The sequence below is a fragment of the Panicum hallii genome, chromosome 9 (assembly GCF_002211085.1).
Source record: "Panicum hallii strain FIL2 chromosome 9, PHallii_v3.1, whole genome shotgun sequence".
In the NCBI taxonomy this organism is placed as follows: domain Eukaryota; kingdom Viridiplantae; phylum Streptophyta; class Magnoliopsida; order Poales; family Poaceae; genus Panicum; species Panicum hallii.
In genome coordinates this window covers 56,884,450-56,912,311 of record NC_038050.1, presented here as the reverse complement: position 1 = coordinate 56,912,311, position 27,862 = coordinate 56,884,450, and the positions used below count along the sequence as shown (strand labels likewise).

The 27,862-nt window shown below is 48.5% G+C and overlaps 5 protein-coding genes and 2 pseudogenes across 5 annotated transcripts; 4 read left to right on the top strand and 3 right to left on the bottom strand.

Annotated features, from left to right (window-relative positions):
* Positions 1 to 1,277: 1,277 nt before the first annotated feature.
* Positions 1,278 to 2,593, top strand: LOC112878106 (chitinase 8-like). Its single transcript, XM_025942510.1, has 3 exons — positions 1,278 to 1,629; positions 1,722 to 1,824; positions 2,097 to 2,593. Exons 1-3 carry the CDS (start codon positions 1,359 to 1,361, stop codon positions 2,461 to 2,463), a joined length of 741 nt encoding a protein of 246 aa, XP_025798295.1. The 5' UTR covers positions 1,278 to 1,358; the 3' UTR covers positions 2,464 to 2,593.
* Positions 2,594 to 3,137: 544 nt separating this feature from the next.
* LOC112873181 lies at positions 3,138 to 4,620 on the bottom strand (annotated as a pseudogene).
* Positions 4,621 to 6,049: 1,429 nt separating this feature from the next.
* Positions 6,050 to 7,727, top strand: LOC112873180. The gene is made up of 5 exons (XM_025936200.1): positions 6,050 to 6,231; positions 6,534 to 6,723; positions 6,818 to 7,025; positions 7,100 to 7,296; positions 7,389 to 7,727. Exons 2-5 carry the CDS (start codon positions 6,535 to 6,537, stop codon positions 7,725 to 7,727), a joined length of 933 nt encoding a protein of 310 aa, XP_025791985.1. The 5' UTR covers positions 6,050 to 6,231; position 6,534.
* Positions 7,728 to 8,735: 1,008 nt separating this feature from the next.
* Positions 8,736 to 10,226, bottom strand: LOC112873179 (protein ALP1-like). Its single transcript, XM_025936199.1, has 2 exons — positions 9,916 to 10,226; positions 8,736 to 9,810 (listed from the first exon to the last, which is right to left on the bottom strand). Exons 1-2 carry the CDS (start codon positions 10,224 to 10,226, stop codon positions 8,736 to 8,738), a joined length of 1,386 nt encoding a protein of 461 aa, XP_025791984.1.
* A 3,586-nt stretch (positions 10,227 to 13,812) lies between these two features.
* Positions 13,813 to 15,613, top strand: LOC112876361 (protein STRICTOSIDINE SYNTHASE-LIKE 5-like). The gene is made up of 4 exons (XM_025940455.1): positions 13,813 to 14,339; positions 14,423 to 14,730; positions 14,865 to 14,997; positions 15,119 to 15,613. The coding sequence occupies exons 1-4, from the start codon at positions 13,956 to 13,958 to the stop codon at positions 15,395 to 15,397; spliced, it is 1,104 nt and encodes a 367-aa protein (XP_025796240.1). The 5' UTR covers positions 13,813 to 13,955; the 3' UTR covers positions 15,398 to 15,613.
* Positions 15,614 to 20,627: 5,014 nt separating this feature from the next.
* On the top strand, positions 20,628 to 23,492 carry LOC112877601 (annotated as a pseudogene).
* A 2,245-nt stretch (positions 23,493 to 25,737) lies between these two features.
* Positions 25,738 to 26,954, bottom strand: LOC112876550 (glutathione S-transferase F11-like). Its single transcript, XM_025940681.1, has 3 exons — positions 26,718 to 26,954; positions 26,575 to 26,623; positions 25,738 to 26,474 (listed from the first exon to the last, which is right to left on the bottom strand). The coding sequence occupies exons 1-3, from the start codon at positions 26,862 to 26,864 to the stop codon at positions 25,945 to 25,947; spliced, it is 726 nt and encodes a 241-aa protein (XP_025796466.1). The 5' UTR covers positions 26,865 to 26,954; the 3' UTR covers positions 25,738 to 25,944.
* Positions 26,955 to 27,862: the final 908 nt, after the last annotated feature.

The window sequence follows — 27,862 nt, the reverse complement described above, 5'->3', positions numbered from 1 at the left end:
TTGCAGCAAGGACGGTGAGGGTTATGATAGGATCGGAACACAAAACAATGCGTCAAAGGGGTGCCTATATATGGGCCTCACATTGGATCATCCTAGCTAGAAGATGAGAAGCGGGAAGCCCAAATCCCACATTTCATGAGTCGAGTTTGGCGGCAAAAGGAGCTAACCAACAAACATGATCAAAAAAGCTGTCATGTGTCGGGTGGCCCTTAGGTTGCTCACAGATCTAGATGCAACCAAAACTATTTTTCTTTTATATGCACCATTGATGTGCTGAAAAAAACAACTCAAAAAATATATGTTACACAAAATTATAATAATTCAAAGTATCAACCGCAGAAATCTACCATACTTCTCATATTGGACCCACTCATTATCATCTATGCCACGTTATAGTTAGGCCCACGATGTGGGTCTCTGTGTTGGTCTTTTGCAACGAAGAGTCAAAATAGTTGGCTGTAGGTTTCCACATTAAGAACCAAAAGCTATAGTTTTCTTCGATTTGCATCAAAGAGTTGCAGCTAGGTTTCAAAATATAGTCCAAATAAAAGTTAGGCCAGTCAACTATGTTAAAGAAAAATGTTTCATGTTAGAGCTGGCATGGGACTACTGGTCAGAGGTCGCTGGTGACCGGATCAGCTTGATCCAGAAGTTGAACGAGTTCATATCAACATCCTCATCCGCCGGCCCCGGAAAAACATGCGAAGCTTATCTCCCAGTCGACGCGCGTGCAAGCTAAGGCTGATCAAAACACTCGCATACACAAGAAGTTACAACCTCAAATAGCCGCTTGTCCACTCGCCTCCGCAAGGAGCGCACTCAGTCACATGGTCGGAAAGTCTTCGAGCGTACGTACTCCAAACGCTGTGAAAACCTCTCTCTTTTCATTTTGTTTTTGTAAATTTAAGGGCCTTTTGTGGTTGTGTGCAGGGTACCGCAAGCGATGCCGTACGCTCCATCGACATCTCGCCCGGTCGCCCTCATCCTCTAAAAACCTCTCTCGCATTCTCGCTCTTGGTCAGAAAAAAGTCAGAAATTTACGTAAAATGGTTGGTTTTCTTAGACTCTGGAGAAATTCCTAGTTGACTAGCAGGTAAACGCACCCAAGAAAAAAACAAAACACAGACGAGAGAAACCGCCGCGCACGCCACGGCGAAATCTGACGGGAAAGCACGCGGCAACAGGGCGCATGCAACGTCGCGCTCCTCCTGCCGCGTCCTGCTGCCTCCTGGGCGGCTATATAAGCCGCGGCAAGCCCACCAGCTTGGCCATCATCCAGACCAGCTAACCAAGCGTTCCAGCTATATAGGAGCAACGAGCCGAGAGCTTGAGCAAGTTGAGGCACACTCACGGCTAGCATGGCGAGGCTCGCGCTCGCGGCGATGGCGGCGGCGCTGCTGCTGGGCGTGGCGTCAGCGCAGGGCGTGGGCTCCATCATCACGCAGGACGTGTACAACGCCATGCTGCCCAACCGCGACAACTCCATCTGCCCCGCCAACGGGTTCTACACCTACGACGCCTTCATCCAGGCCGCCAGCGCCTTCCCGGGGTTCGGCACCGGCGGCAGCGACGAGGCCAACAAGCGCGAGCTCGCCGCCTTCTTCGGCCAGACCTCCCACGAGACCAACGGTCAGCACAACCCTATGCTTGTTTTGCATCGCTGCACAAAGTGGCTAGCTAGCTTAAACACTAACCCGGGCTGGTGGCAACGACGACGACAGGCGGTGCTGCCGGCCAGTACACATGGGGGTACTGCTACAAGGAAGAGATCAACAAGGGGACGTCCCCTCCCTACTACGGGCGGGGACCCATCCAATTGACAGGGTAAGTGACTGAAACTACGTGTACCAAATTAGTAGCTGATCCATGCATAGAAGCCACATACAATGATCACTGCCATAACTTCATTAAAAAACAACAAGCCATATATCTGAACGATAAATATCAACCCATCACACTTGAAAGGTACGCGAGCGTTGACATCTTAGCCACCGGTTCCGACCTGGTCCGATGCCTCGTTCTCGCGGTGCCGACATGCATTTCTCTAGCTCGTCATGCATCCTGACCGTTCTTCCATGCTCGCATGCACCACGCAGGCAGGCCAACTACCAGCAGGCCGGGGACGCGATCGGCGAGGACCTGGTGGGCAACCCGGACCTGGTGTCGACGAACGCAGTGATTTCGTTCAAGACGGCCATCTGGTTCTGGATGACGGCGCAGCCGCCCAAGCCGTCGTGCCACGACGTGATCCTGGGCAATTGGGCGCCGTCGGACGCCGACGCCGCCGCGGGGCGGGTGCCCGGGTACGGCGCCATCACCAACATCATCAACGGCGGGTTCGAGTGCGGCGTGGGGCCCAACGACGCCAACGTCAACCGCATCGGCTACTACCAGCGCTACTGCGATATGTTCGGCGTCGGCTACGGCGACAACCTCGACTGCTACTCCCAGCAGCATTTCTGATCAGCTGCGGAGCCGCGTTACTGCTACTCCCAGGCTCCCAGCAGAATTACTGTGTGTGTGTGTCTGATCTCTACGAATAACTGGCTTATGCGCCGTCTTTAAGTCAATAAAGACACTGATGATTTGATCCTTTCCTGCCTGCTACGCAAATTTTCGCAGGTTTGCACAGCTGCTCTGTTATGAGTTATGGCAAATAAAAAGATGATCGTGAGCACAAAAGTTGGCTCGCTCAGAACTGTATGCTAAAGAGCAGAGCACAATTGGATAAAACGGCAGCGAAACGGATGCACCCAAAACCAGATAAAGAGGAATCGACACAATTTGTTAAGTGAAAGTGGAATATCTGAAAATAGTGTCTCATTCAACAAACTTTCTTACGGACCATCCTTACACCCCAGATACTGTATCTTAGTTCAAGGGATAGCCAGTAGTCACCCATGAAAATCATGGTGGAGAGAGTGCCAACTGAAATTGAATGGGCCCAACATGATTTCAATTTAGTATCTTCCTACATGGTGTGAACTTTGTTTGGATTGTCTTTAAAATGGTAGCCGCAGCATTAGCCTCCCCTTTGTGCACTTTGGAGCTCCAGTTCGCAATCCCTTCGGTTTCTTTGTCGTCAGAATCCAGAGCTAGTGATCATCTAACCTTAAGCCTTTTGATGTATCGAGTGATCACCTAAAGCTCTGAAACAATATGGCAAATGCACAGCATCAGCCACTGGGTTGTTCAACTCTTTTCCATGTTCAGCAGATTCAGGCTATCTGTCTACAGTAGTAGGCAAATCTTGACACACAATATCTTCAACTGACCACCGTTGCCAAAGGGAAAGCTGTAATGTTCTGCACATGCCGATTGGCGAGAAATTGGATACAATCATAAGGAAATAAGGCACAACCAGGTACGCTCTTGTTTTGCATAACTCGTGTCAATATACTCGTTCCCTACTCAATACATAGTCTGCATAACTGGATAGTGTGGAAATCTCGTGCTGTTTAATAGTTGAGATTGAATGAAACGACACAAATGGTATATCAGAAGTTTTTATTTCAGAATCATGCAGTCTTCGGTACTGTGGTCGTCGTCTCTCATCGATCATTCCACATGCGCCATCACAGTATTGTCTTCCTTACTGAAGAAATCTTTCCTGTGAACGAGATTAACGTGGGTTATGCCTCTTGTTCGTCAAATTTTGCATAAAAAAAATTACGACACGGCACAGCACTCAGCACAGCAAGTCCGTGGCTCAACGTGCGTACCGTATTTTTGCGTGAGATCTGGTAGGTGCAGGTAACGGCCAATGCGGAGCTGACGCTGAAAAGGTTCCAATTTTTCTACATAGAATCGGAAAGGAATGGAATAAGCATATACCCCAAGTTGTCTGAAAGAGTAAACAGAACAGGACATGAAATTGCGAGGATGCATGCTGCCAAAAAACAAAGGACATAATGTGATCTTTGTGGGGTATTCAATTTGCAATCACTTTCAACAACTCAGATCACTTTCAACAAATTTTACTTGCTTGTTACTCCTAGAGAGAGTCATAACTATTTTCACGAGTACTGCATTGACAAGGCACGAGATAAACCTCGACCAATATTACTTACTGGAACAACATTTGTGAAATTCAGTTATATTAGAAAAGGTGACAGGTACATCAGCATATATACAGAGAATAGCATGGTGGATTTACCGGTGTGATGACCATACCATAGCGCGCCCAAATGAGTCCGCTGCAGCCTAAAGCTACAGAGTACAGCAGAGACAAACACATTAGCGGTAGACAAACTTTCTTTCAAAAAAGAATTAGCAGCGGCACATTGAAATGAGGATCAAAGTGGATCATTTGCAACGTAACTGTACCTAGTTGCTGCGGATAGGATATCTCCTCGGGTGGCTTAACAAATTCAGCAACGTTGGCGACGTTGAGGCACCACTTGAATGTGGGGCCCAGAAATGAACCGCAGGACATGTCAGGCTAATGATGATCTAGAAAACACAGAAACTAAAGAAGCGCATGAGCAGGAACGGTCCAAGTCCTAACACCAACGGTTAAGCGCTGCTGAGAGAGGAAACATGAGTGGAGGAGGGAAAAAGCTAACTGGTTTTGGGGCCAGCAGGATGATTCCAAAACGCCTGAAATTTCGAAGAAACCATCTGGGCTGATCTTATGATACGATACTGATCTGTTCGTTGGCAGCCTCCTGTGTACGTGGTTGCTCTCTTTCCTTCCCTGCAAATGCTTCAAAAGATCTGAGGTGAGGTGATGAGCAGCAAGAAACACCAATCCAATCCAGCATTCAACGCCGACGCTGCTGCTATCCCAGACGGATCTCCGCAGCCAGCGTTTGTTGCTCTACATCTAGCTAGGCTCTCACACTCGCCGACTGCGATTACCAAGCAACCGAAAGACGATCATCATCGAACACTCGTCGGATACTGACCTGACGCCGCCGGAGCCGAGGCGATCGCAAGCCGGAGGACGGAGGTCGTGGGGGACAGGATCACAGGGAGTCAGGGAGGCCGAACAAGTGGAGTGCAGCGACAAGCTAGAATAATAGCATTGTCTGTTGCCGACTTCCCGCTTTGGAGTGGAGAAGGGCTCGCAGCTCGCGCATTGACCATCCGACCGCGAGAGAGCCGCTTCCATGGAGGTCGCGCCTGCGAGCCGTCCGATGGTCCGCGCGGAGGCGATCGGACGGGGCCATCGCGGCCGCGTTGCATGGACTCGGTGCTCGCAGATTGGTCGGTCCGTTCAGCTCTATCAACCCCCCGGCCGGCGGCGGGGTTCGGTTCCGCCGGACGCGCCCTCGGCATCGCTGTGAATCTGTGATGTATACGGCCGTCGTTGGGCTTTATTCTGACGGCCCAAAATGCAAAAGTAGCTGCTGCGGGCTTTAAGTTAAATATGGGCTAACCCCACCCGACGAAGAAGAAAATCGAGACCGTCGGCCCAGCTGGTGCCGGCGGTTGGCCCGGCGCTGGAAGACCCAGACGTTTTCTTTTTTTTGAAGAAAAGAGGACCAAGACGTCGCTGCAAACATTTCGGTACACATCGGGTGGACTGCGCGTGCTGCACGGCACCCTGCAGGATGTACAGGAGAGGAGGGTGCAACACGAGGGGTTGCCGGGGCCCGGGGGGCACTCGTGCAGAAGCATTAATCCTGACCGGATCCGGTGCTCGCGGCGGCTTTTGATATTTTATTTTTGGTCGAGGGTAAATCTTAAACGTGAAAGGATCTGTACCCTAATGGTTACGAGAATGATTAGTATCCCACTGATTAGCATCTCAAATTCTAAGTTCGACTTCTCGTGGAAATAAATTTTTTAATTTAATAATGTTGTATTTTAGTGGTAGGCGACGTTCCCGTCGATAGCGAGATGTCACTGGTGGCTTTGTCAATTTTAAGAATTTTCCAGCTCAGTCTTACAAGAGCAGCTCCAATATGTGTGCTAAGCCTTACTCCAACCGAGTAGGCAGCAGGGTACTCAAACTAAAAAAAAGGTGCTGGAAGTGCACTGTAGCAGGACCTATCTCTCTCCAACCGAATAGGTAAACGCGATACACATTTTAGGCTGAGGGGTACTGGAGACATAGAAATGGGTCATCCCTCTCCCGCACAGGTCACTGTACGACCAACTACCCTCGCCCACCAGGCCAAGTGCCGGAAAGAGCGGCGGCGGCAAAGCGCAAGATCCGGCGTGCTGGTGCGGCCAGGACTCGCCGACGGATGGGAGAGCGGTCGCCGGCAGCGGCGGAGGCTCAAGGTAAAAGAATCTGTCACCTTGTTGTGGCCTATCAATTTCCAGGATGCCTCCCCCTCTCAATGGATGAACTCGTAGGTAGAGCGGATGAACTCGTTGGATCTTGCTGCCCCCTTTGCTGATCCACAATTGATGTGCCTAGCTTGTTTGGAACGACGTACACTTGTTAATTTGTGATGTACTTCCAGTGATTGTTAACTGTGGTGTAGTTCCAGTGAATGCTTATTATTGACATTGTTTATTCCCTTTTATGTGTCTATGTGTTGTATTGTTGTATTATTGCAAGTGATTTTGTCCATCAATAGGATGGACCTCAATGGTACAGGTTCATCAAGCATGATGCAGGGGAGCCACAATCAAGAAGGTGATGGAGCTCCACAACAATTATACCCACAAGCCGTGGCAGTTCAGTTTGCACAGGGTCAGTTCATGTATCCAAATGATCAATGGAACTTCATGGTTCCTGGTAATGTGCAAAACTCGGCCGCAAATGAGGTAAAGTGGCAAGGCTAATTCTTAACTTACCTTCACATGTTCATAGTGTGATATATTATCTGGTGTTGATAACTGGAGGGTGATCTTGTAACAGATCCAAGTTGGGGAGGAGCACCCTCAACAACTTAATGGCCATGACGATTTAGTTACCCATATTACAACAGAAGAAAATGCTGTGACATCCAAATCTAAGATACCAGCTAAAGGCAAGAAGGTTGCCAGAAGGGGATCAGGGTTCTCAAAGGAGGAGGACAAGATAATATGCTCAGCCTTTCTGAACATCAGCAAAGATCCAATAACAGGTGTAAATGGCATTCTATTTATCCAATTTTGTGGTCTGTTTTAAAAGCACTCTGAGAATCCTTTGAACATGTAGGAGTGAATCAAAGCAGTGGCGGGTACTACAAAAGGATTCATGACTACTACAAGCAACACAAGCCCGAGGGATCAGAGAGAAGCCAAATTGCTATTCAACATCGATGGGCTGCCATCCAGAAAGCTGTCAACAAATTCTGTGGCTTCAAATCAGCTGTAGACCGCAGGGATCAGAGTGGCACGAACGAACAAGATACGGTAAGTGTTCAGATGGGCAATGAACTTAATATTATGTGATTAATTCTGATGGTTCTAATAATGCACTGAATATATTTCTATTATGTATCTAGATCGATGAAGCTATCAAGATGTTCGAAAAAAATGAACCTTTCACCTATTTACATTGCTGGAAGTTGTTGAAGGATGAGGTAAAATGGAGTGACAGAATGGTGGAGTTGAACGCAGCTGCATCCAAGCCACCACAGGCTGCAGCTGAATCAGGCAGCAACAATGGTCAACCTGCTCGGCCTGAGGGTAGGGATGCTGCTAAACGCCGCAAGACAGACGGTGGTCCTGATTCATCAGCTTCAAGCACTGCCTTTGCTGTGCTGCAGCAAATGAATGACAGGTGCGAAGAATCAGGTCAACAGCAGGAAGCCCATATGCAGAAGATTTTGGGCATGAATTAAAACAAGATAGCACTAGAGGAGAAGATGTATGACCTGCACAAGCAGGATGTAGAGAGGAGGGCTACGCTGAAGGAAGAGCATTTGAAACTCACCAAGATGGACATTGAGGTGAGGGACAAGCAAAGTGAGACTCAGCTTCTAACTGCTGAGATTGGTATCATGGGTGCAGACTTAGAGAAGCTTGCACCTAATGTTAAAGCGTACTACCTTGCTATGCAGGCTGAGATTATGAAGCATAGGGGAATTAGAAGCCCTACCAGTTCTGATATGTGATGTTCTGAGAATAATTTATGTGCTGTTACCATGTAGACAATGGTTTGTATTTCATTTGAAATCTGTAACTTATGTGTGCAGATAATGATTTTCCATTGTGTTGAGACTATTATTGGTCAGACCTTAAATGTTTGGTGTCGAGGAAATGGGATCTCCTGAAATGTGAATGTTGCCGTCAAGCCTCTGTGAATGTTGCCAACTCGTGTCTGAGCTCTTTGTATCATCCGATGAGAGGTCGGCCGCTGGTCGGCCGTGCAGCTCGGTTAGGTCGGCCGTGCAGCTCGGTTAGGTCTGGGGCGTGCAGGTCGGCCAGGTCGGGGAGGTCGGCCGTAGGTCGGCCATAGGTCGGCCTCTCGGCCATACTCCTAGAATGCATGCATACATACTCCTGTATACAATCTCCTGAAATGCATACATACTTTGTGATCTCCTAAAATGCATACATACTTTGTGATCTCCTGAAATGCATACATAATTTGTTTCGCATACAAGACAACACCCATGTTTAGAGTAAAACTAGTTACTGCAACCTGACATTGTTCTTTCATACATTGAGGGAAGGCAAAAAACTGTAAGCCTCATGCATGAACAACTATCCGGCGAAGCAAAATAACATGGCTTCTTCCAGTAGCTTGTCGTCACAGCTTCTAGCACCTGTCATCAGTCTGAACAAAAGTATGACATGTACAAAAGACTTGCATCCTCATCCGTGTGCTGATGGCTTCTTCCAGTACCTTACTGTCTAGTTGTCCTAGCAAATGGACCAGAGTTAGAACCATAAAGCATCCACATGTGCTCAACCAGATCAGATTTGAGATATCGTGCAGTACTCTGGTCCTGGATAATCGAGTATGCATCTATTAGCTCATCAATGCTAGGAATATTAACAAGATGATGTAATGGTGGATTGTCCCGGCCAGGCCACTCATTGCGACCAACTGTAGGTAACTGAACATTACGCTCATCTTCAATGACCATGTTATGGAGGATCACACAAGCTAGCATTATAGCATTCAGGTCTTTAGCCTTCCAAAGTCTTGTTGGACCATGCAATATCTTCCACTTAGCTTGTAGCACACCAAATGCTCGTTCAACATCCTTCCTGCAACTTTCCTGTTGTTTAGCAAAGACCTGCTGTTTATTGCTCACAGGTGCACTAATGCTCTTCACTAAAGTAGCCCACTCGGGGTATATTCCATCTGTCAAGTAGTAACCCATACAGTAGGGGTTACCATTGACAGTGAAGTCCACAGGAGGAGCATTCCCATTAGCTAAATCATCAAACACTGGAGAACGCTGCAACACGTTGATGTCGTTGTGAGATCCTGGAAGCCCAAAAAAAGCATGCCAAATCCTAAGATCCTGGGTCGCCACAGCTTCAAGAATTAGAGTTGGCTTGCCTTTGTGCCCCTTGTACATTCCTCCCCAGCCACTAGGACAGTTTTCCCACTCCCAGTGCATACAATCTATACTCCCAATCATCCCAGGAAAACCACGTGCCTTATTAATAGCAAGGATATGTTCCAACTCTTGTGCATTTGGTTTCCTAAGATACTCTGGGCCATAAACAGAGATGATAGTGTACACAAATTCTTTCAAGGACTTAAGAATTGTTGATTCGCCCATACGTTGTCCATCATCTAAAGCATCTGCAATTGACCCATAAGCAAGCATCTTCATTGCAACCACATATTTCTGCTTTGGTGAAAAGCTTAGCCTACCAGCTCGATCACGCTTAAGCTTAAAGAAGTCATTGGCCGCTGTCACGTCATCAACAATTTTCAGGAACAATGACTTTCTCATACGGAACCTGGATCAAACAAACACATGTTACATTTCCTCGCTGCAAGGCACATGGAAGCATTGTGAGCTATATAATCACAGAAGGATCAATGAATACTATATTGAATTTTACCGGCGACGAAACATTTCCTCGTTGTATAGTGCATTAGGCCCGAAGTAGTCGTTCTCCAACCTAATTGCAGCTGCCGCACGCTCGCGGTCATAGGTAACGTGGCCTCGAACAGATCCGCCCCATTTGCGCTTCTTCCTCGCCGATGCAAGGGCATACGCAGCAACAGCGACTTGAAGAACTTGCGGAGATACTACATCTTTCCCCCAACTTGTGCTCCCCGTGAACCACGACCCCATCCTACGCCAACCAATGACCATGCCGAGGTAAAGCTCCAATGGAGCAGAAACAAATCGCGCCGCATCTTCAATCATGGCTCAAAGAGGAAGAAATTCAACCGTACCTGACGCGGACGAGACCTGGGCCGCTGCTATCGCTGGCGAAACCCTGTCCGAGAGAGTCCGAGAGAGGCGGAGCCGGATCGACTTGAAGAACGCGGGGATGCGGTAAAAAGGAAGGCGGGGAAATTTCACGGTTTCCCGCGAACCAGGGTCCAACCTGCCCACTACGCTTTTTACCTGCTCGGGTTTTTGCCTACCTAGGTGCCCGTCGCCTATCTCCTGGCCACGAGACCTATACAGCAAAATGGGTCTCAGTTTTTTTCCTACTCCAACCCTAAGAAGGTGCAAAGAGGAGAGAAGAAAGCAGGAGAGGTGCAATACATTGGACGAGAGGTGCTAGCTTAGCATTTCTTTGCACCCGTGGCTTGATTTGCATCTGGTGCCAAGAATAAACAAACAAGATTTCTTTCCGCTCATTCTCTCTCCACCACTAGCACGAAGGATCCGTTAGAAAGTTAGAGAAATCAAATTTTTTTATTAACGTGGGATCTATCTTAATTTGAACTAGTAAATTTTATACTTTGTGACATGGCAGGACTTGCACCTTGCCAGAAAACTAAACGCTAGAGCTGCTTTAAGAGCAAGAACAATAGTTTAGCCCGCTGCCGACTACAAGAATTTACTATGTCATCTAAAGTTAATATTGTAGTCAACAAATATAATAGATTGGCTATTATGTTGGCTAAAAGAGTGTTGTGTAATTAATATTAGACCCACTTGCATACTCTCATTCTCTCACCTCAGTCTGGGAATTTGTGCTATAGCCAGTTATGAGCTGACTACTATCCTACAGCCAGCTCCTTCTCTCTCTTCTCTCTTCTCTCCTCCACCTCAGCATAAATATAATAAAATAAGGCTTATAGCCAGCTGACTAGGACTTATTGTACCTGCTCTAAGATGCTTACAAGCATAGAATTTAAGTACATGTGTTTACAGGGATGAGTGTGCGTGCGTTGTAAATGTTCGAATTGTACTTTGCAATCTCAAAAACACATTGAACAGAACCGGAAAGACCTCTGCAGTCAACGGTTTGGTTTTAAGTCGGTCATACATTAGAGTAAGAGCCCGAGATTTCCGTAGATTTTGTTTTCTGCGAGTCCGTAGATCTTTTATTTGTGGATCCTTCCTACTGTTTCTCGTAAATCCATGCGAAGCTGCCCTTCAAAAAGAAAAACCTGGTTCAAGACTTCGGACTAGTTCCGCCGCCGGCAGATACTATACTTTCTGATTATGAACCTCTATCAGAGCCCTCATCATCAACTGATTAATGAAATGGCACGATCATACAGCGAAGTACTGACGTACCATGTGGACCCGGTAAAAGAATCCCGCCCCAAACAACAAATCCAAGCTGCCAATGTAACCAAGCATAGCAATAAAGCTTTGGCAGTTTAAATGCAGATTAGTCTTCATATGTGAAGATGATACATCATGCTGTGGAGATGGCATCAATGAGATACACTCCTGATATGCTTATCACTAAAATATTGGTTGAATGTTCCACGATCCACGTAACAACGAACTAAATTTTAACGTTATGAGACCACGTTTATCCGCTATTGTACAAGTTGGTATTACCATATACTCCCTACGTTCCACAAAGCCTTCAAATTTTATCCCACAAAGAATTCTTTTAGATTGCAGTAAAATCCATCTAACTAAAGCAATATTGAACACTAAGAAATAATTGCATAGAGAAGCGCATGAAGCTAATCGAATGATCAAATAGATGTTACTTTTCAAGTTCCATTGCATTTGCATTTATCGAGGATCTAGAAAACTAAATAAACAACACGGTCTTTAATCACAACTGTTATAATTAATTATATTATAAGTAATTAGTGGTAGTATGGTCATTTTCACTATAATATATCTGAAATTTTCCATACGAACAGTGGAACGGAGGAATAACTCATATTATTTTTATTAGACAACTTAAAAGATAATCTATTGTCCATATTATCTGATAAGTGTATTCTCAAAATTACATGTCAATGCACGAGATCGACATCAAAATACTTATCCTTAAATAAGGTCCAGACAGATCGAAATGATGACACGATATTGGAGTTACGTGGAGAAAGAGGCATCTGGATTAAACATCGACCTTTTAAATATGGAATGCATGCAAAAGACCCTCCGAGGCTAGGAATGCAAACCGATTTATCCGTGGACCTGTAAATAGTGACGGTTGGATAATGATCTTATAGTATCTATAAGAATCTTTCTAAATTTTACTCTTTAATTATTATTTGAAGAGGCTTCTACATAAAAATTATTTTTTATATATTTTAACTCTCCAATAGTTTTTATATCTTGTGTACACTCTAAAAAACTATTTTATTATCTAACTTTGGCCAGTGAGAAATACGATTTGGAGGATGACTATATTTGGATAACCATTTAGAGAAACTGTTGGAAGATATTTTTCCATCAAAATATCTATTTCTAACGATTAGGAAAGATACGTAGACTCCCTTGAAGTTGCCCTTAAGGCTAACTTCCGGAGCCGATTAGAATCTTAAATCTGAACAGTGTAAGTACTAGTTGGCCTCAAATAGGGTTAGACTAATGTAAGATCTATCTATGTTTTAGCTCTATTTTCTTATGGATTAAGATTTTATGTGGTCAACTAGACTCGGCAAATGTTTTACTCATATTTCGAGTTCAGTTTAATGGTGTAAAATTCATTCAAAGTCGCCAAATTATGCAATGGTTTCGGAGTAGCATAAATAAGGAGGGACCAAATCGAGAAAAATCATAAAGCAAACCCCATCACGAAACCTCAAATCCATTCATCTGGAGACATAAAAAAGAATGAACTTATCAAAAAAAAAATGAAGACGGCGCTGGCCGGCTGCCAACTGCAGTCTACAGCGCGTCAGCAGCCACGCACCGGACTGCAGCTGTGCCTCGGGCCGGCTGCCTCTGCTAGCATCGCTAGCACAGGGCTGGCTGCCAGCGCCAGCTCGGGCCGGCTGTTCACCGCCCGCTGGTGCTGCGCTCCGCTGCGCCTTGGGCTGGCTGCTGGCCGCCCGCCGCGGCTGCCGACGCGCAGCTCGGGCGCACCACGCGATGCCGCTCGGCGGCGCCGCGCGCGGCTTGGCCGCACGCGAGCGCCGCCGCCGATTCATTTTTTGCGGGTTTGGTGGGACCCGAAAAAGGGCCTATGTGCGGTTTCTTAGACGATCCCGCTTGCATCTGTGGCTCTTCTACAAAATAAAAACAGCGACGTGTGAACTGGCCATATCCTATAGAACAATACACGTGTAGCACTACCTGTAAGCTTGCAATAGAGTATCGCTAGCCGGTTATCTTTCACTATCGCCCAAGTCCCAAACAGTCAAAATCTTGCTCGGTCAATCCGAATCTCTTTAGTACACTCGTCCTTGCTCTTGCTCCTTCACTCATTTGTTCTCCAGCTCCGTGTCGTGTTCTAGCCGAACACTTCACCGTTGAGCTGTTGGCTCGCGCGAGCGCGACATGCCGAGAGCCCGAGACAGATGGTGTGCTCCAATGTCTGGTCTCGATCGAAGGAAGAGATAAAAGCGTCGCGCGTGGTCGGCGCTGCCCGAGAGCAAGCAAGCGCTCCTAGTCCTAGGCGAGGCGTGAGTCAGCGCTCCGTGCCGAGCCCAGCACATAAACAAACCCGCTCGAGTTGTGATCCGATTGTCGCCGCCGTGTCCAGTCTCCGGTCCAACCATGGCGACGGGGCTCGGTTTCTTGAAGGCCGTGGCGCTGGTGCTGGCACCGGTGGCGCTCGCCGCCGCGCTGTACAGCCCGAGGGACTTCTCGCCGGCGCCGATGCCGCCGGAGTACTCGTACGGGCCCGTCGTGTCGGCGCCGCGGCACGAGGCGCGCGCGCTGGCGCGGAGCGAGCGGGTGGGCGAGGGGCGGCTCCCTGGACCGGAGGACCTGGCGTACGACGCCACCGGCGGGTGGCTGTACACCGGGTGCGCCGACGGGTGGGTCAGGAGGGTCAGCGTGCCCGGCGGGGACGTCGAGGACTGGGCACGCACCGGCGGCCGCCCGCTCGGCGTCGTGCTCGCCGCGGACGGCGGCCTGATCGTGGCCGACGCGGACATCGTGGGTTAACTGCTCTACTTCCGTTCATCGTACCGCTCTAGGATTCGTATGGCAAATCTGATCTGATGCCCTTGACATGACAGGGATTGCTGAAGGTGAGCCCTGAAAGGAAGGTGGAGCTGCTCACGGACGCGGCGGAGGGCGTCAAGTTCAAGCTGACCGACGGCGTGGACGTCGCCGCCGACGGCACCATCTACTTCACGGACGCGTCGTACAAGTACAACCTCGACAACCACATGACGGACATCCTCGAGGCGCGGCCCCACGGGCGGCTCTTGAGCTTCGACCCGGCCACGGGGCGGACGGCGGTGCTCGCGCGCGACCTCTACTTCGCCAACGGCGTCGCGATCTCGCCGGACCAGACCTCGCTCATCTACTGCGAGACGGTGCTGTGAGTGCCCGACTGAACACGCTCGTTACCTTTCAGCCCAGCAGCTAGCGAATCTGTACTGTGAGGCCTCTCGCTGCCTGGATGTTTACGACGGCATGTGACCTGACCTGCCTGCCATTCACGTTCTGCTGCAGGAGGAGGTGCTCGAGGTACCTCATCGCCGGAGACAAGAAAGGCACGGCGGAGAAGTTCGTCGACAACCTTCCGGGATTCCCTGACAACATCCGGTACGACGGAGAAGGCCGGTACTGGATTGCCTTGTCCGCGGTAACACCACAAATTTCATCTTCTCATCAATCATCGTCAGAGGGAAAAAAATGTTTTGGCATGGTAAAATTTTTGCTAGGAGCCTAGGCAGCAGTTGATCGATGATCGTTTGAACCTGCAGGGGAGAACTCTTCAGTGGGACATGCTGATGAAGTATCCGTTCGTCCGGAAGCTGGTGTACCTCGTCGAGAAGTTCGTGGCGGTTCCCCACGGGCTGAAGAACTCGGGGACGGTGAGCGTGACGCCGGACGGGGAGCCGGTGTCCATGTACACCGACCCGCGGCTGGCCCTCACTACCGGCTGGCTCAAGGTCGGCAAGCATCTGTACTACGGCTCACTGACGGAGACATTCCTCAGCAGGATCGACCTCACTGAATCATCAGCTGAATTCCGCGAGTGATCCGCTGATCCTTCTTCTTGTGTGTAAATCATTTGCTCTCGTCGAGTGTTGTTTCGTTCGAAAAAAATCATTTGCTCTGAACCTCTGATAGTACTTGTCTAATTACCATTCCATGCGTCGTCTAGCGGAGTGGCCCGAGCAAATGTATAGGTAGTATAGAATCTAGATTGAAACAAGGTCTTAATGAACTGAGATCAAACAAGATACCCAGCTCTAGTTGATGCCATCATGGTCGGGACAACCAAGTTAGGTTGTTTACACAGCGAGTAATAGTCCCTTAATTTGGTTTTGAAAGGACCGTGATGTCGTCCCATGCGGATGAATAGGCGCATCTGAAATTTTGAATCCAAAATAGCGGAAAAAATTAACCCGGAACTTCCGGGTGAGCAAATTCGGAACTTTCGAATTTAAGCAGTGGATGAACTCGGAACTTTCAGCTTCTATAAACCGGAACTTCTGGGTTTACATAACTTTCAGGTTCTATAAACCGGAACTTCTGGGTTTACGTGTCAGACCCGGGGCCACCGGGCTGGGCACATAACGTAGTTTAAAGAGGTCTAAGAGATTAAGTCCGTCTTATCTCTTATTCATCTTATTTATCTCTTATTTATTCCGTTTAAATAAGAGATAAGGCTAACCGATATAGGGGGAATCTCCTCGAGATATGTTCTGGTACGATTCCTCAGCTGGTATTGGTTAGTATCTTTATAACCCTAGCCTCTCGGATATATAAGGGAGGTCAGCGACCCCTCTCAAAAAACAGAAGATCATTAGGTCATTCTACACCAAAGGCAATACAAGCCATACAGGACGTAGGGTGTTACGCTCCGTGCGGCCCGAACCTGTCTAAGTCTTGTGTTCCTTGCACCTTCGAGTTCCTGATCTCGGCGTCTCTTCACCCAAAACTTACCACCTTGGTCATATCCCTCGGTGGGCAGCCGGTTAAACACCGACATCACGTAAAGTAAAGTGAAGACAGTAAATCTAGTGCGAATAAATAGTTACAAGTTCAAACTCCAGATGTAGAGTAGGCTAAAAGAAATTTATGGAGCAGGTACACACAGTTTCTGTAAATAAAAAACAATAATCTTTTCAAGAACACATGCAAGTGTTCAATGGAGAGCTCCTCAAATCTACGAGATAAAATCGAACACAATTGACACCAAAATTTTTATCGAAGTTTTGAATCACCGCATGTTCTACACAAACTTAGTGAATCCTACTCTCCGTTGAGGAGTGCCGCAAAGCCTCCCCTATCAGGGCGCTACACAAGCACACCTTGATCTTCCATTATCTTGATTCCCTTCCCTTTCGGAGGTGGAAACCGACACTTACAAACCTCCCATGATAGTTCACACAATTGGATGCTCGCTGGACAACACCTAGCCGTCTAGAAGCTAAAGCTCCAAGAGTAACAAATGTGAAACACACGATTTCGGCCAAACTCAAGTGCTCAAGGTTTGCTGTGCACTCTAGTGCTCTCAAGCTTTCACATTCTCAAACCCAACTCAAGAATATTACAAGAATCACACAATCTCATAAATAGAGGTTGGGGAGAGCTCAACAAGGCTACCAAGCTTTCTTAGAACGACCAGTAAGCAGCAGAAAAATACCTGAAACAGCAGCCCACCAAGGAGGGGGCTCAAGCGTATAAATAGCTGGGTCCAAAGAAACTAGTCGTTATGTGACAGTTAGAATCCGGAACTTCCTGATTCTCATACCAGGAACTTCCAGGTTTTCAAACCTACTAGCCGTTAGTACCACGTAAGCAAAATCCGAAACTTCCGGGTTAAAAAACCCGGAACTTTCGGGTTGCCCTATTAATTCCACTCAATGTGCGCTTGAGATTTTTGTGTCTCTCTTAATTCACTTGGATTACTTGAGCACTGAGGCTAAACCAAAACACAATGTGATGCATCCCTCTTAATAGTGCGGCACACCAATACTCAAGATCAAAGATAGATTACATTTCAACCATTTGAGTTTCTCAAAAGTGTACCATGTGATGCCTTGATCATTCTCAATCTGAGGAGTGCATCCAACTTGATTTCTATAACTTGAGCACAACTTTCTTTAGCTAGTGACTTAAACCATTATCTTTGAATGAAATTCACTTTTTGTTCAAACCACAATCTTTACATTAAGATTCTAGACGGATTGATACTTGCTAATATGAACACCCTACATGACCAAGATTCTTCAAGTTGAATCCAAAGAAAGTTTCTTCATCCTAGCGTTGGTACCTCGGCACAAACCAATTGCCCTTTGTCAAGATTAGTCCCTCGAAACACTATCCCGAATTCCAACTCTTCATCCTTGCATCACATAGAGTTCCATATAGGTTTGTATCATAATTAAATCATCAATAAAATTCATTCTTCACAATTCTTTATAACTTATCTGCTATTTAGATTGTCTATTTCTTCACAAGAAATTTCCTTCTGGTGCTATAATTTTATCAACAAGCTTCATTTGTATATGAGAATAAATGGTTATCATCAACATATGACTCAATCTATATAGTAATTATTGTTTGTCAATATTGTCACTTTAATCATAGCTTAATTACACATCTTGTCATAGGAGCCTTTTATCTTTACTTTCAGTATCTTTCATCATAAATATTTCATTGATATACCAATCAACTCTTGCTCATATACTCAATAAAATCATTAGTTCTTTAATCACGGTGTCAATCTATTCATCAAAACCCACTAGGGGCCTAAATGCACTTCCAGATTTTCAGTTGTCCTCCTAGCTGTCGAACCGGTTTGTAACTATATAACACTGTAAATATCGGATGGTGAATTTTGCGGAGCACGACACGCTAAGGTCTGAAAACTTTGCTTATCTCCAGTGCAGGTCCCGCAAATCGGTTTCAGGACGTGCCAGTCAATTTGACCTACAAATGACAAGGGAAAAGAAATTTAATCAGTAAAACAATAACAAACTGGGTTTCCGAATAGTTCCAACAAATGCATCGGCCAGGATGTCCGAAGCACAGTACCGAATATCGGCTACAAAGCCGATTCCGTGATGAAATAGGATTAAGGATAAAAATCTCATATCTAAACACATACATTTAATTAAGCTAAATTTATTATCACCATTAGTCGGATCGGGTATAACCGAGACAGCGCTAACAGCAAGGTGACAAGCTAAACATAATTAACCGATGCATCTAATTATTTAGAATTTACACTTACCGTTGAGCGACAAGCTAAACATAATTAACCAATGCATCTAATTATTTAGAATTTACACTTACCGTTCAGCTCAGAATCGGCTAGGAAAGCCGATTGATACTACCGAACCATCACCATCATGCCATCGCTAACCAGTAAACAAATCCAGCTGATAAGACTCGACTTAGCATCATTACTCAAGGATCGGACTTAACCGCGATAGCCTGAGATAATGACGACAAGGCAAGCGAATCGTCCAATCGGACTACACGCAACGAAGAACTAGATCGTAGATAATTTAGTAGTATAAGCGATAATTAAAGAATAAATCATCTATAAACTAATTGCATGAAAAGATTTGATGAAGCCGATGACCCGATGACTACCACTAGATAAATTGTGAAATCTAATAAGAACTAGCAAGAGATCCAACGATGCAGACTTACATGAACTTGACTTGTAGATTGAACTAGACGAAACTACAACGATCGAGCGATAGCTAAAGCCTACAAAATTTGATAAACACGAACTTACTGACAAGCCGGAGATCGATTCGATGCAGCCCTACTTGCTGAAGAATTCGCTAAGAGAGTACTCTACTCCTATTCCTAGGGTTTTGGCGAAATGCCAAGAAAAGTTGTATTGATTGATGATTGCTCGTTTACAAAATCCTAAGGTCCACTGTTTATAGCCTGAGGCCATGACTCCTAACTTATCACGACTTAACAAACTTGTTCCGAAAGAAAGCAACTAAATCTACTATATTTATAAGATTTTTCTAAAAAGAAATCGGACTCCTAGATCTTCTGATGATGTCATCTTCTAGTTCGATTCGAACTCCTCCTAACTGTCTCTTCGACCGAATCCACGTCATTTTAACCGAAGTCATGCCTGACAGCCTCGACTCAGACGACTCCTCCCGACCTCATTGGCTTCTTCCCTTTTCAAAAACATCTCTGCAAAATTTTGACGTCAACACCATAGTCTAGTAACCTTTTCCTCTTATTTCAGAAAAAAGAAGCTAATATAAAATCCAGTGTATATTTATCTCTATATAACCATGAGTTTATTATCAACTAGGAAGATGGCTCGCCGCTCCTGCAGGTGCATTCACTTGATTTCCATCTCCCCTACATGTAAGCGCGCGGACTAGCAAGGAAACACTGCACAAACACCAAGCGTTACTTCCACAACCGAAGCTGCAATATGTGCCACATGCGTTAATCCTAGTAGTAGAGTGGCGGATGAGACTACTACTACTGGTAGTTCCAGTGAGGGAAAAATGTGAAAAACATAACACATGCATCGTCCAGTGAGTAGTATAGTAGCAGTAGGGGCCGTGTACTGGAGTACGTACATTGTGCGTCGTAGGAAGAGCTGATCGCGCGGGCCGTGGGTACACGTCTTCAAGCGGACGCATCCATGTGCTGGACGGCCGGGCCGGCGAGACAAAAGAGAAAAAAAGCAGGGCGTTGACTGGGGGCGGGCGCCGCCGCCCGTCGGCGCGGCTCTGCCGCAGCCCGCAGGCTGCTCGCGCGCTCTGCGTCTGCGGCGCAGGCCGGGTTCAATGCGTGGGAATCTCCTGCCACGCTCACCCAACTCTGAACTCACTGCGCAGAACCCCGAGGGCAGCTTCAACGCGTCATCGCGTCGCGTCCCTGTCGATCCCTGCTTCGGCCGCTCCATCTGTGCCGATGCGTTTCTGATGCAGTTCTGACCAGTGCGGTGCTCTTTGGCAGCAAGGAGCAAAGGTCGTTGCGCACAAAGTGAGTAACGAAATGCCACCATCAAACCGCGGCGTGCTGAGGTATTCTATCATGTGGACGGATCCAATCCAACACCCTTCTCAAACAACAGCCGTTCACTATCACCAAAATTTTTAGTCTTCCACGACCTGTTCAAACCAATACTACAAAGTCTTCTCGCTGATGCCTATACATGGACGGTTCACTGCCCAACCGTTTCTCAGTTTCTGAACAAAGAGAACTCTGATACATGTAGCGTTAAAGATGTAAGTGGATGTCTAATAGTATTCTTTTGTCACGTCGTGGAGAAGGACCAGGAACGAGCAGCGCGCACACGTCGTACACGTGCGCTCGACCGTATCCACGCTCGCCAAAGAACAAGCGCTCCAAAAATGGACGTGGAGCGTTCCGTATCATCCCCGAATCCCTATCCGCTCATAGACAACTAACTTCTCGGGCGCTCGGGGGCGCGGCCGTTGTGCTGTGCGGCGCCGGCGCCTCGTAGGCGGCGATACGGCCCACGCCATGGCGGCGGCGGGGCTCGGTTTCTTGAAGGCCGTGGCGCTGATCCTGGCGCCGGTGGCGCTGGCCGTCGCGCTATACAGCCCCATGGACTTCTCGCCGGCGCCGATGCCACCGGAGTACTCGTACGGGCCCGACGTGTCCGCGCTGCGGCACGAGGCGAGCGCAGCGCGCGCGTGGGCGAGGGGCGGCTCCCGGGCCCCGAGGACCTCGCGTACGACCGCGCCGGCGCGTGGCTGTACACGGGGTGTGCCGACGGGTGGGTCCGGAGGGTGAGCGTGCCTGGCGGGGACGTCGAGGACTGGTCCGGACCGGGGGGCGCCCGCTCGGCGTCGTGCTCGCGGCGGACGGCGACCTGATCGTAGCCAACGCGGACATCGTGAGCTAACTGCTCGATTGTTCTTCAGGATATCCGTGAACTGAAAAAAGAATTATTTTGAGTGACGGGCTGCAGAAGGTGAGCCCGGGAAGGAAGGTGGAGCTGCTGACCGACGCGGCGGAGAAGTTCGCGCTGACCGACGGCGTGGACGTCCCCGCCGACGGCACCATCTACTTCTCGGACGTGTCGTACAAGTACAACCTCGACAACCACATGACGGACATCCTCGAGACGCGGCCCCACGGGCGGGCGGGCGGCTCATGAGCTTGTCGAGAATACATGCAAACGCAGAATTAAATTTCATATGAAATTAATTATGATAAATATAGGAATTAGCATGCATGGATCCAACGTACTAGACAATATAAACAGTATAGTCAAGATTTGAGCTTAAGGGACAGATTAGATCACAGATTACGTACTAAGACTTGGTTGGAAGGTTGATGACGACGAACCGATGCTGCTGGAGATGACGAAGGCGGTTGGCCCGTAAGGTGATAGAGTTGGGTGGAAGACGCATCGTGGTGAAGACCTTAAGCAGTCGCACGAAGCGCTTCCGAAAATTTTTATTTGCCCTCTCCTGGTGCAGAATCCCAAAGGCGAAGGGTTCCGGAGATCTGCTTTCCCGTTCGCCGATGCACACCGGTGCTTGGGATGAAGAAGGCTACAGTGGCGGCGTAGCAGCGAGAATAGGCAAATCCCTAGGTCGTTTAGATGTGTTTTCTGGTGGAGACCGATGGGTCATATATAGGGAAGTAAAACAAACCTCGTGTCGTGTTAGCAATCTAAATCGATTAGGTTTAGAATTTAGAATTCCATATCTCGCAGACTTAAAGATCAAGTCACCAAAAATAAAAACTGCAAAAGAAAGCCACATTCCCGCAAGACTAGAGGTCGGATTTTGGCAGACCATTCACGCAGGTGCCGCGCGCCCGTGCTCTTCGCCCTGCCCGGTCTGGCCATGCTCGAACCCGGGGAGGTGAGGCATGCGCGCGTGTGGTGTTTCTCTTTTCTCCCCTATCGTATAGCTTGGAGGGGTGGAGACAAACTTAGTATTTATATCGATCATCTCACTTCTCTGCTAGCTAAGATTTGCACTATTTTCTCTTGCACACGTGAGGAATTCTGAATTTTCAAATCAACCAAGCCCATTAATATCAATAGAGCTTCGACCCGGCCGCGGGACGCACGGAGCGTGCTCGCGCGCGGCCTCTACTTCGCCAACGGCGTCGCGGGTCTCGCCGGACCAGACGGACCTCCCTCATCTACTGCGATACGGTGATGTGAATAGTGCCAGCCCGACTGATCGATCACACTACTCCCTTTCAGAAGCGAGCTAGCACATCTGTGATGCCTCGCGTGCCGCTGCAGGAGGCGGTGCTCGAGGTACCAGTGTACATCACAGGTCACCAGCGACAAGAAGGGCACGGTGGAGAAGTTCATCGACAACCTGCCGGGATTCCCCGACAACATTCGGTACGACACGGTGAAGGCCGGTAGTGGATCGCCTTGTCCAGGGTAACACCAAAAGTTCACAATCTTAACATTTTTTTAGGAACGGCAAGAGATTTCAAGACGACTACGAGAGAACAAGAAAAACGGGTACGGAGGAAAATCAATTGGAAAAAAAAAGCTCCAGCAACAACTATGCTATAAAACCAAACAACAAATTAGGGGATGGTCCCAAACTATTGGTAGCCGTTTGAAAAAGATGGATATCTTTTTTTATTAGGTACGCCATGTCTATAACTTTTTTGGATTCTTCCTGAAAAATTCGTCGATTGCGCTTCTTCCAGATATTCCACCAAAAAATATATCAATAGATCATCAAAGGTGGATTTTTGTTTTTTACTAAAATCCTTTCGGCACCTTTTCCACCGTCGATAAATTGTGCTTGCGGAATTACTCAGCAGCATTTGCCATCGTCTCCTGTTATCTCTGAAAATCTTTCTTCCAGGCAGTTGATCAATCGTTTGAACCTGCAAGGGAGGACTCCTCAGTGAGACCTGCTGACGAAGCACCCGTTCGTCCGGAAGCTGGTGTACCTCGTGGAGAAGTTCGCGGCGATTCCTCACGGGCCGAAGAACTCGGGCGCGATGAGCGTGACGCTGGACGGGGAGCCGGTGTCCATGTACAGCGACCCGGGGCTCGCCCTCGCCACCGGCTGGCTCAAGGTTGGCAAGCATCTGTACTACGGGTCACTGACGAAGACATACCTCAGCAGGATCGACCTCACTAAATCATCAGATGAGTTCCACGAGTGATCCACTTACCCCTCATATGTATGTAAACTAGCCCATCTGTGCTTAGAGCACATGCTAGCAATTTTTGGAGACAATATTAGAGGTTTCATGCCCGTATAGGTATAGCTAATAAACCTTTTATTTGCTATATATTAATTGTATAATGTATATTATTGTATTATTGTATATTATTGTATACAATAATACAATAATATTAATTGTATAATGTATTATTGTTACATTTATTATTGTATAATGTATATATGCCTTTGATCCTCGTTCATATTTTTTTTTCACCTTTTGTTACAGTATGTCAGGATCAAATGTTGCATTTGCTATATATTAATTGCCATGTATTGTACACTATAAACGTTGATCAATGTTGTGGAAGAAAGAAATTGATCAGCACAAGACAAGGAAGCAAAAAAAAAAAGAAACATTCCACATGAAAAGAAAGGGATTTAACAACACAAAGGGAGGGCCGGATGGGGAAATAGAGCCAACAGCTCCAAAATCAAAATATTTAATAGACAAAAGTAGTACGGAAGCGTGTTACGGGCTTACGGCCCAAAACGGGAGGAGGCAGCCACGCGTGCGGGCCCTCGAAGCGAGTCGGACTCGAGTCGAGTCTCGAGTAGGATTCGATTATTGCCACCGGTCTTGAATATGAGCGTATGATGGTATGAAGTACTACGATTCCTTCGTCCAAAGAAGAAACGGAGGAGATCAAAACAGTGTGATTGATCGTCGCAACAATGGCTGCTCGGTTCACCATGACCTTTACGACAGTGGGGAGCGCAGCAGGGACGACGGCGCCGGCGACGGTGCCACCGGCTTCGCGCGTCCGGCAGCTCCTCGACGAGCACCGCCCGCGGGAGACGGTGGACAACATGGCCTTGGTCATCATGCACCAGACGTATGGCGCCTTGCTCGAGATCCTCGGGACCGAGGCGCCGCGTTCCGGCGACGGGCACGTCCAGGTGACCAGGCCCATCGACCCCGCCGACCCCGCCTCGCCGCTGCTCAGCGCCAACGCCAGCGCCACGCACTGCTGCATCCGCCCGATCGACGGCCTACACGGCGGCGGCGCCGCCCCGGATTACTGCTACGCCGCCTCGCCGGAGCAGGAGGGCAGGGCGCAGCGGTACCGCCTGCCCCGGGCGACCATCACCGCCTCGCCCGGCACGCTTCACCTGGCCCGCCGAGACGTCGCCGCCGGCGCGGGGCCCCGGGGGGACCACTGGACGTGAGCGGACGTCCGGCCGGACGTCTCCAACAGGGGCGTGCTCGGGGTGCTGGAGGCGATCCAGGCGCGCGTGGACGCGGCGATCCGGCTGGGGGCCTCGCTGCTCAGGATGGCGAGGGACAGCGGATGCCAGCAGATGCAGATCCCCAAGGTCAGGGAGATCGCCGAGGTGCGCGTCGCGCTGGAGAAGATGAGGACGGCGGTGAACCTCGACGCGATCGTGCGCCGGCGGCGGCGCTGCCAGATGCGCCGCCCCCTCATTCAAGAAGAGGTCGCCTGCCGGGCGGATGTGGTGGATCGGGCGCACGACGACGCAGAGGCGCTGGCGAAAAGGCTAAGTACTGCGCTGTACGTAGGCCAGAAGCGCGGCCGCCGTGTTGAGGAGATGAGCTGCCGTCATGCCGACGATGCTGCCGAGGTGCTGGCGAAGAGGCTTAGGAAACTGCATGTGTGACACGTTGTTAGGACTTTGGAGACTGTTGATGCAGTCTCGCAGCTGAGCCATGGATCGGAGGCGGCGCGTGCAGAGATCGACAGAGCAAAATCCGAGTCGATCGGAACGGAGGATGAGAGAAACGTTGCTAGCAAGGATCCTTTGTAGTAACACCATCGGATTGGCCGTCTGGATTAGAGGTGCTAGGGAACATGGGAAACTTGTTCCCGTGAACTGCACGACAGTTTTGCCCTAACATTGTGTTGTACATTGTTTTTCTTTTGATTTTAACCCTAGAGCCCGCGCTCCAGCAGTACCCTGTAAATTGCATTGCTGATACTAGTGATTGTCCGTTGATTTATCAGTATATTAGACCCAATCACTGTACCTTTAACATGAATGTTCTTCGTAGATTGGATGCTTCCTGTAATCTGTTGTAATACAAGGCCCAAATAAGACCTCACTGGAATTGTACACGAGAGTTCTTTTTCATGACTTCTACTGGAATTTAACTGTTTTTTTGTGATATTTCCGGTTCAAAACAGTTCCTTAACATGCGTGAAGTGAGTTTGACAGCAAGCTCAACAGAAAAAACTTCAAGGCAATGAAGGCCAGTTCGATTCAATATCATGAAAAGGGGCAGCATTCTCTTGCACTACGATTTTATTACACGACGAACAACGGCCACTGACGCAGCCAGGCAGTGTTTATTCATTCAGAACAGTGGGAATTTGCAGAAACCAGGAACAGCAGAAGCACGATGAACAATGGCCACGGGCCGCTCGCGACCGGGCTCAGAACGGCGCCTCCGCGGACGGCGGGCGCTGCAGCTCCTTGACCCTCTTCCAGGAGTCGCGGCCGGAGATGGTGTACCACCACCTGCTGACGTTCTTGCGCGACTCGATGAGGCGCGCCGAGCGCGGGTCCGCGGCGAGGCGGTCGGCGTTGGGCAGGTGCGAGAGGTCAGCGAGCGTGAACTTGTCGTCCGCCAGGTACTCCATCTCGCCGAGGCGCTGCTCGTAGATGTCCAGCAGCTTGCCCAGGTCCCTGCGGCTCTTCTCGAAGAGCTGCAGCATCTCCTCCATCTTCTGCCGGTGCGACGGGTGCATCCCGGCCGCGGGCACGCCCCTGCCGTCGAGCGGCATGTCCGGCGGCAGGTAGGAGAGGCTGTAGACCATGTCAGCGCTGGGGATGTCGAAGCTGTGCGCCTCCGTCTGCAGCCACTGCTCGATGGAGGCCCGCTCCAGCGCGCCCTGGCCGAACAGGTCCTTGTACCCCTGGTGCTTGTACTTGGCCGCGATGTGCCGCAGGATCTTCCTCGACTCTGCAATCCATCCACGCATTGTAATCTAGTACTTAGAAACTAATCGATGAGCAGAAGCAGATGCTTGCAAGATTAGTTCTTGCATCGGTTCCGTACGTACCGACGAGGGTGACGTTGCCGTCCTCTAAGGTGAGCGCCTCGCCGTGCGGCTGCAGAATTTGGCACTCGCGCGTCAGAAATGAACACGTTCGATTCGATCTTGCATGTGCGTTCGAGCAGTAGATGATTGCGGAACCAAATTACCTGGAGCTTGAGGTACTGAGGCATGCGCTTGGGCCCGCGGAAGGAGTCGACGCGGATGAGCTGGAACTCGACGTCCTTCTCGAACAGGCAGGTCAGGACGCGCGCCACCTCCGACGACGCCGGCGACCCGAACACCTTTACCGGCATCTTCTCCGGCCGCCGGTGGATCGATCTGCCGCAGCCGCAGAGGTTTGCGAAACGATCAGGAACGAACCTGACTGCTGGGTGCTCTGGTTGCTGATGCTGCGTGTAGGTTTTTGGATGTTCTTGGTGGCTATATATACGCATCCAAAAGGGAGAAGAGGGATCAGAATGCCATTGCAGCTTGCTTCCCAGCAGGTCCATACGGGCAAAAGCGAAAGGGAGATAAAGAGGCAAAGCGCCGATTCAAAGAAGCGGCCTCAGGTTTGCCGCGATGCTGTCGTCTGCGTATCATGGCCTCCACAAGCAATCGAGGCAAGAATTTTCTTTTCATTACATTAATTAATCTGTGCCAAAGAAACAGACACTATCAAATCAAACTAGAGCTTTTTAGCTTTGAACAAAGGAAACAATTGGTGAGAAACGCGGATCGAACGAAGCAGGGCTGGCACTGGAAGTGGCAGTGATCTAGTCGCGTGCATGGAATTTTCATTGGTGACTGCCTTTGTGAAGAACTGAAGACCATAACTACTTGTTAAACTCTTTTCCTTCTAGGGCCACGCCGGTGCTGGTTAAACTCGACGGCACGTGCGAACCTACCTTAACTTAGAAATCCCATATGCTTGTAGCTCTCGATTAGCCTGTTTCCCGCTGGAAGTTCAGGACATGTTCTTTCCGTCGCCTTGCTACCAACTCTGCAGCATCAGACACAGTTCGTCTTTATATCGAGGTAAAGTATCAACTATTCTACATACCCACAAAAAAAAGTATCAACTATTTACTATTCAACAATATTCTACGTAGTTCGCGCATATGTTTCCCTGTTCTTTGCCAAAAAGGGGACAAATTGATTGCATGTTCGATTTATGTACGGGAACATGCAGATTTTGTACCGCCCTGTTGTCTCTGGGCTTTTTTTATTTTTCAGTTTAACAAATTATTTAACGCTTTCAAAAGAGTATCAAATATACGTTCTTGTCTCTCGGGGCGATCGATATACAAAT

What these genes read in the sequence shown, in the direction of transcription:
- LOC112878106 (XM_025942510.1), top strand. Translation starts at nt 1,359, where the DNA reads ATGGCGAGGCTCGCGCTCGCGGCGATGGCGGCGGCGCTGCTGCTGGGC. An exon ending in GACCTCCCACGAGACCAACG is followed by an intron (nt 1,630 to 1,721) that starts GTCAGCACAACC and finishes CGACGACGACAG; the next exon opens with GCGGTGCTGCCGGCCAGTAC. An exon ending in GGACCCATCCAATTGACAGG is followed by an intron (nt 1,825 to 2,096) that starts GTAAGTGACTGA and finishes TGCACCACGCAG; the next exon opens with GCAGGCCAACTACCAGCAGG.
- LOC112873180 (XM_025936200.1), top strand. Translation starts at nt 6,535, where the DNA reads ATGGACCTCAATGGTACAGGTTCATCAAGCATGATGCAGGGGAGCCAC. An exon ending in AAAACTCGGCCGCAAATGAG is followed by an intron (nt 6,724 to 6,817) that starts GTAAAGTGGCAA and finishes ATCTTGTAACAG; the next exon opens with ATCCAAGTTGGGGAGGAGCA. An exon ending in GCACGAACGAACAAGATACG is followed by an intron (nt 7,297 to 7,388) that starts GTAAGTGTTCAG and finishes TTATGTATCTAG; the next exon opens with ATCGATGAAGCTATCAAGAT.
- LOC112873179 (XM_025936199.1), bottom strand. Translation starts at nt 10,226, where the DNA reads ATGATTGAAGATGCGGCGCGATTTGTTTCTGCTCCATTGGAGCTTTAC. An exon ending in GAGGAAATGTTTCGTCGCCG is followed by an intron (nt 9,811 to 9,915) that starts GTAAAATTCAAT and finishes TGTTTGATCCAG; the next exon opens with GTTCCGTATGAGAAAGTCAT.
- LOC112876361 (XM_025940455.1), top strand. Translation starts at nt 13,956, where the DNA reads ATGGCGACGGGGCTCGGTTTCTTGAAGGCCGTGGCGCTGGTGCTGGCA. An exon ending in TCGTGGCCGACGCGGACATC is followed by an intron (nt 14,340 to 14,422) that starts GTGGGTTAACTG and finishes TTGACATGACAG; the next exon opens with GGATTGCTGAAGGTGAGCCC. An exon ending in ATCTACTGCGAGACGGTGCT is followed by an intron (nt 14,731 to 14,864) that starts GTGAGTGCCCGA and finishes GTTCTGCTGCAG; the next exon opens with GAGGAGGTGCTCGAGGTACC.
- LOC112876550 (XM_025940681.1), bottom strand. Translation starts at nt 26,864, where the DNA reads ATGCCGGTAAAGGTGTTCGGGTCGCCGGCGTCGTCGGAGGTGGCGCGC. An exon ending in CTCAGTACCTCAAGCTCCAG is followed by an intron (nt 26,624 to 26,717) that starts GTAATTTGGTTC and finishes CAAATTCTGCAG; the next exon opens with CCGCACGGCGAGGCGCTCAC. An exon ending in CGGCAACGTCACCCTCGTCG is followed by an intron (nt 26,475 to 26,574) that starts GTACGTACGGAA and finishes GATGGATTGCAG; the next exon opens with AGTCGAGGAAGATCCTGCGG.